Genomic DNA, 7285 nt, shown 5'->3' with positions numbered 1-7285 from the left:
CTTGGTTCAAACCTATAAAGACTGCATTTCCTGTTAAAGAGGATAAACCAACATGAAGACCAGAGAGCTGTCTATGGGAGAAAAGCAAGCCATTGTCAAGCTGAGAAAAGAAGGAAAATCGACCAGAGCCATTGGACAAACATTGGGCACAACAATTTGGAATGTCCTGAAAAAGAAAGAAACTACTGGTGTACTGAGCAGATAGAGGTCGAACAGGTCGGCCAAGGAAAACAACAGTAGTTGATGAAAGAAATATCGTGAGAGCTGTGAAGAAAACCCCCAAAACATCAGTAAGTGACATCAGCAACGACCTCCACAGTGCAGGGGTGAAGATATCACAATCCACTGTTCGATGAAGACTCAGAGAGCAGAAATATAGAGGCCACACCGCAAGTTGCAAACCACTCATCAGCAGGAAGAATCGGAAGGCCAGATTGAAGAAGTACAGAGATGAGCCGCAAAAGTTCTGGAACACATTCTTATGGACTGATGAGACCAAGATTAATCTCTACCAAAGTGTGGAGAAAGGCCAAAGTCTGGAGAAAGGCCAAAGTGTGGAGAAAGGCCAAAGTGTGGAGAAAGAAAGGAACTGCTTATGATCCGAAGCATACAAGCTCATCTGTGAAGCATGGTGGAGGTAATGTCATGGCTTGGGCGTGCACGGCTGCTTCTGGAACACACTCATTAATATTTATTGATGATGTAACTGATGATGGTAGCAGCAGAATGAATTCAGAAGTGTACAGAAATATTTTGTCCAATTTATGGAGAAATGCATTGAAACTAATTAGGAGGAAGTTTATCATGCAGCAGGACAATGACCCAAAGCACACTGCCAACAAAACAATGGACTTCATCAGGGGGAAAAGTAGAAGGTTTTAGACTGGCCAAGTCAATCACCTGACCTTAACCCAATAGAGCATGCATTTCACCTCCTGAGAGGAGACTGAAGGGAGAAACACCCCGAAACAAACAAGAACTGAAAGAGCTGCGGTAAAAGTCTGGAATAGCATCACAAATGAAGAATGCAACAGTTTGGTGATGTCGATGGGTGGCAGGCTTGAGGCAGTTACTGCAAGCAAGGGTTATGCCACCAAACATTAAATGTTATTTACTTCAAGATTACTTTTGCTCACCTAAGAATGCTGTGGTCTAATACAAACAGTGATATGTCCTGAGTTGTTTAACACATCTAGATGTGAATACCAGGAAATAAAAGCTGAAATTCTGAACTCTTGTTTCATACTCATCTTTTGATCTTAAACCCAAATGTCGTCAGTGAACAACAAAAACAAAGGAATTTGCCTTACTGTTCCAATACTTTTGGAGGGGACTATATATTGTCTGTAGCAGAAGGGAGTTACAAACTCAATTTTACAACCTGTTGTAATGTGACAATTAAATCTACCTTGTGAGCATACAGTATCAGTCTTACCAATGCGCCCAAGTAATTTTTAATTATTAAACACTATAATTTTCACTTCCATATACAAGCAAAATGCTGCATTGCTTTACAGAGCAGCGCAGCAACACTAGCGTGCTGAGGTGCACAAGAACATTAAAGAAAGGATTGCTATTTGATCGGCTTTGTTTAACCCTATAACGATCCATAAAAATACGCCCATATCAGCAATATAGCTTATTGCAATATGTATTTTAGTATTTATCTTTTTTACTGAATTTCAATATATCGCACAGCTGATACTATTATTGTGTCAACCCCAGTTCTTTCTGGTGGACACCCCATAACAGCAGTTACGAGGGTATGAATGTAATCAGCTCAATTAAAGGTTTGTCAACTCGTCTAGCTACATGGGCAGCAAATCTATCATCATATAGAGGTCCTCTCTTGTTCTATATATACACACGTATTAACAACTGGTTTGTAGCATAGTGACAGTAGTTAGATATTGTGGACTGTTTCTTGCTTTTAATTTGTGGTTCTTACCTGGCAGAGGAATGTGCATGCCTGGCAAGGGCACCCTGAAAGGTGGCACCATGACAGGGGGGAAGGCAGGTAAGGCTGCGGTGGGCTGGCCCACACTGTGAGGCAGGGCTGTAGGCAGCAGCGGCATGGTCTGCACAGCCGTAACAGGTGATGGCATCGTGGAAACGGTTACCACAGTGACTGGAGACACAGCAACAGTTGAGGTCACTGTGGCAACAGGGGTTAGGTCAGCTACAACCGTGCCTTTTGGGAAACAAAATGATAAATAATTAGTAACAGTTTTAGTTTTGCTTTTGTGTGTGCATATGGTCTATCCTTCATATAAGACTGTGTACTTACCTGCAATGGTCACAGAGGGGGAGGGGGAGGCGTTGGAGTCTGGACTGGAGGTGAGTGTGCGAGACGGGGTTGTGGACGGGGCTTGAGTTGGGGAGGCTGTTGCTGCTGAGCTGGCTGTAGAGTTGACACTGCTTGAGGTGGCAGCTGCAGTCACCCCCACATTTGCACCCGTCCCCGCGGCCCCAGGTCCTGCTACAAGTAAAGGGTTGAGTTCAGACTGCTGGATGATCTTCACACCGTCCGGTTTACTCCAAGAGGACTCTCTGGTCCTGGCATTGTAGTAATATGCCTGTGGAAGGGATAATAGACATAAGCAGTTTTTTACATTCATAGTTAACAGACTATCTCCTGCAAAGCTGTTTAAAGAGGTGGTATTATGCTCATTTTCAGGTTCAAAATCCTTTTTAGGGCTTGTACCAGAACAGGTTTACATGGTTTAATTTTCAAAAAACACCATAATTTTTTGTCATACTGCACATTGCTGCAGCTCCTCTTTTCATCATGTGTGAAGGCTTTGTTTTAGCTGTGGAGTGATACATCTTGTCTCTAAATGATCTTTGTTGGGAGTTGCACATTCGCAGTTCCTAGTTAAGGACTACTAGCCAATCAGAAGCAGAGAATAAACGGCTTTGTTTCAGCTGTACATGTTGCTGACCAGCTTGGCAACATAGACTGGAGCAAGAGTTTCAGAGTGGTGAGTTATTAAGCTACAGTAACAACTTTATGTCCACTGACTGCCTGGAGGGTAGCTAGGGTTTGGAAAGGAGAGGAGGTGTGTGCTGCAGCTCAGTGTTTTTCCACCGGTGTTTTTGTTCTGTGTCGTCACAGGGACGAAAGGGAAACAGCTGGACTACAAACTAACTGTTTTCAAGCAGTTCAGAGCAGCATTTTCTGTGGGAGATGGGAACTCCCTTTAGGCTGGACTTTGGGCTTTTTCACTTTGCAAATCTATTACATGCACAAAAAAGAAATATAAGTTAATAAAGGAGAGGGGAAAAGCCAAAAAGCATAATACCACCTCTTTAAGTGCAGTCAAGTGATTAGATCAGTCGTGTATATGGTTTCTACTTAAGTCTTAACATCAGGACAATATTTCACTCTTAGACTTAAAAAAAATCAGACAACCAAACTTAAAAGTTTTAACATACTTTTGGAATAACTGTAAACTCTTGACTTAAATATCCCTGCCTTTCCAGGACCCTGCTATGTGTTGACATTTCACTTCCAGCTCACCTTTCCCTCTGCCGTCTTATTCTCTACCCAGATCTCCTCTGTAGGGTTGAGTGCAGGGTTTCCAGACGTAGGAGCGGGGGGCATGCCCGGAGGAAACAGCATCCCTGGAGGCGGCGGCAGGTTCCCCATGGGAGGGGGCAGGAATGGAGGTCTCTGCAGCAAAAGATAGACACACAGCATTACATTTTCAGACTGTAAAGAGCAGGGCTAGGAATAGAAATTACCCAATAAAAGTCCTCCCTCCTCCAACAAAATGTGGCTTCATTGGGTATGGAAAAGAGGCCAGTCAGATTAGCAGGTGACTATTTAGGCAGGGCTTATTGAAACCTCTGAAATTCAAATTAAATTTGTGAATCAATAGAGAGAATCACACTGCATCTAAGAATCGATTACAAAGAGGAAGGTAGCCAAAGAGATTATAAAACAGTGTTAGTCATATTCCTCCTTGTTGTGCAGTGTTCTAGGAGCCAATACTCATATTCAGGCCAGAAAGTACTAAAGCTTTCTTTGTGGTCAATTTCTTTGCAGACTGCCAGCAAGAAGGCTGCACCACTGATTGATATAAATTCATAATAAACATTGGAGTCTCTGCTCGAGGATTTACCCTTTTCTTTGAACTTACTCACACATATGCACATTTACCCTCAAGGTATTTAACTAATACTCTTGACCAGAGGGAAAAAACATTAGCATCTTCATTAGAAGCTGTCAACAAGGAGGCAAATATCAGTTAATATATTGATATTATTCCTGTGGGATTACAATGACTGTTGGCAGCCACTGCAATAAAGTAAACAGGTAAGTAGCTGCATGTATGATGCCTGTCAAGAGAATCCAGTCTGCTTTGTAGTTCCATACACTTCACTGATAAACCTGACAATTATGCTGAATAATTCCCTGATAAAAGTTTCAGTTTCACCTCTCTTTCTGTCCATGATCAAGCTTTCGTCCGTCTTGCGCCGGTCCAATAATTTCAGCCCTCTCACACGCGCCCACATGTGCACGCTTTCCCTGTCTTTCTCTATCACATTCTTTTTTCCTTTCTCTTTCTTCATGTAGTTGTTGGTTTCATTAAATTCATTTCCAATTCCATCCTTCACAGAAAAAAAGGCCAGCTCACCAAAGCCTCCATCACAAATAAGCAGCCTCTACAACCCATTCATATAGACTGTCAGTGTGTCAGTCTGAGTGGGCTGCAGATGAAGTGTGCTAATTAGTGAAATCTCAGTACCTGATATTTTGGCTACTATGGTCTACTAAAATATATGTAATTGTATTAAGATTATCCATATTGTACATTTTACAAACTATCCATTGAGAACATGTTGAATACAAAATCAGATGGGAATGTCTGTTTTTTGACTAATAAAGCAAATAAAAACTGGCAAAACAAGGTGCTTCATGACATTGACGCAAAAACCATCCAGACATAACACCCAGTACACCCAGAGTCTGATATTAAAGGGACTACAGGGCTAACTACCGCAGTAGAAAAAGTACAACAAAACATCAACTCATAGTCCACATCACCCAATTGTTGCTCAGAATGAATCTTACAACAGAAACATGATGAATAAGAACTATTGCAAGTTGAACTGACCTGAAAGAAAACTTCTCCTTTTACTTGGCTAAGGAGGAGCTTAAACACAACATGCATTATCTAACGTCCCTATAAGACAGCTAGAACTTTCTGACCTGTCACTGTTAAAATATGGTTAGTGGAGTGTTTATTTTGAACAGATTTCTTATACTGTAACAGGCTTCTTTTAATCTTTGTCTATCTCTCAATGCATGCTGTTGAGAAGTTAAAATAGCTTAGCGTTACACTTCTATAAAGATAAACGTGCATGCATCCATATACAGTGTAAGTATTGAAAACAGTCACCTGTAGATGGGGGGGTCCAATGGGTGGTGGCATGCCTCCTGGTGGTGGGATGGGCGGCATGTTGGGGTCAAAGGGTGGACGTGCAAATGGGGGTCGCGGTGGGGGACCCCTCATCATCCCAAAAGGAGGTGGCGGTGGCCTAAGGAGTGGTGGTGGGCCTCGTAACACTGGGGTTTGGGCAGGCGCAGGTGCAGGGCCACGGAACCGCACTGCCTGCTGCGCCATTCTAGCACACCAAAAAAATAATACCAAGTTACAACCAGTGTTTTACAGAACATCACCACTTAATACTAACATGCAAATTTTCTACCAAACCACTCTACAAAACTGCAGGTAACTTTAGTGCTAGTTAAGGCACCCAAATTCACAATATGAAAGAAAAATAATGTAAAAATATTAACAACATTATATTGCAGGTAATGCAAAACAACATTATGTAGTACTTGCTTAAAAATCCAGACAGAGAGTACTGAAGGTTGATGATGCAGCCAGCCAGCATAAGCTTTGATAGTTAGCAGTTGATTACAAACACTATATTTCTGTTTCTGTGTAACCATTTCACCTTTATGGTTTTGAATTGATATGGTTCAGCTGATTTGTGTACAGTATACGAGGTGCAGACGGAGGTTTTTTGAAGATGCGATCACACTGATGTGGATGATGTTTTTGCTACAGAGCCTTTGGGTGTAACTTAGTAACGTTTTGTAGCTCTTTAGTGCGTATTACTCCACCGGTGTAACAGCTGAAACCTTCAGCGTGGTATATATACACATATATACACACACACTTTGATTCTAAATAAAGTCAAACATTCAATCAGTAAACCTCCTTACTAACTAGCCAGTCCATTCAACACACTGAATGAACGGACTTATGTGCCCCTGCTTACTAATGACTGTAGCATCTCTTAGCTCGCTGGCTATTATACAGTCACATGTGTGTACACTCAAGACAGGAGGCGTTTCTGAAACACAAACTCGGGGCCTGATGAAGTAGAAAGCTCAGTGAAAGATAAAAACATCTGGCTGTGTTTGATCTGACTGCCTGTGTTTACCGCGTGCTAGACGAGCCGCTTGGCAACACAGGCTAGTTAGCTAGAAGCTAGTTAGCTAATGTGGCTACATTCACAAATAAAAACACTGTTTATCACAACCTCTCGACCAAAAACAACGCTAACCGACTTCTCATAAAATCTCGGCTTGTGTTTAATAGCACACAGCGCTGATATTCATTTTAACACCTTATTTGCTTTTATCTGACCTGTTGTCGTTGAACCCGATAGTCTCGCTCTCTGCCTGGTCCGCCATTACAGGAAAATGTAACTACTGTCTTCCTGGAAACGCCCCTAAAAGATTTCTACTTTTCGTATTGGCTAAACTTGGACGTCAATCAGAACGCAGTCCAAGCTTTGTGAGCTCTGATTGGAAGAATATTTTCTAAAGGAGGTTTGGCCAATCATTCATTGGGCCGCTTGGGTCCCATTTTTCATGATGTCTTTGTTCAGTCAGTGTGCAGGGTGTTGTTAATAATAAGTTGGACTGTAATCACTAACACTTTTTGAATACTCTTTACTGTGGTGGTGGTCTCTATTTTGCGTGCTGTGGGTATTTTGTGTGCACTCTGTACAGCGTGGAAAAAAGTGAAGTCCAAAAATTAGTAATAATCTGTCACAGTGGAAAAACTGTTGATGTTCTGTGTTCAAAAATGTATTTCCATATGTAAAAGTCAAATATATAATAACATCTGCACGCTATCATCTTAAAACACAATAATTTACAACAGGTTTTCTGGTCTCTGCAAAATCACACCACAATGTATGTTTACCTGATCCTTTTTGCTTTTAAAACTTTATTTTTTTTAGCTGTGAGGCAAAGAAGAGG

At 41.6% G+C, this 7285-nt stretch overlaps 1 protein-coding gene across 2 annotated transcripts in view; it reads right to left on the bottom strand.

Annotated features, from left to right (window-relative positions):
• Positions 1–6752, bottom strand: part of LOC123962605 (transcription elongation regulator 1-like) — a 19468-nt gene extending 12716 nt beyond the window's left edge. For both annotated transcript variants that reach the window (XM_046038767.1, XM_046038768.1), the window contains exons 1-5: positions 6666–6752; positions 5406–5631; positions 3521–3673; positions 2288–2576; positions 1949–2191 (exon numbers count right to left, since the gene is read on the bottom strand). In XM_046038767.1, the coding sequence (XP_045894723.1) occupies positions 1949–2191; positions 2288–2576; positions 3521–3673; positions 5406–5631; positions 6666–6712 (958 nt within the window). In that variant the 5' untranslated portion in view covers positions 6713–6752. The remainder of the gene's footprint in view (positions 1–1948; positions 2192–2287; positions 2577–3520; positions 3674–5405; positions 5632–6665) is intronic.
• Positions 6753–7285: the final 533 nt, after the last annotated feature.

This window comes from Micropterus dolomieu, linkage group LG23 (genome assembly GCF_021292245.1).
Source record: "Micropterus dolomieu isolate WLL.071019.BEF.003 ecotype Adirondacks linkage group LG23, ASM2129224v1, whole genome shotgun sequence".
Taxonomy (NCBI): Eukaryota; Metazoa; Chordata; class Actinopteri; order Centrarchiformes; family Centrarchidae; genus Micropterus; species Micropterus dolomieu.
This window is presented reverse-complemented; position numbering and strand designations above follow the sequence as displayed.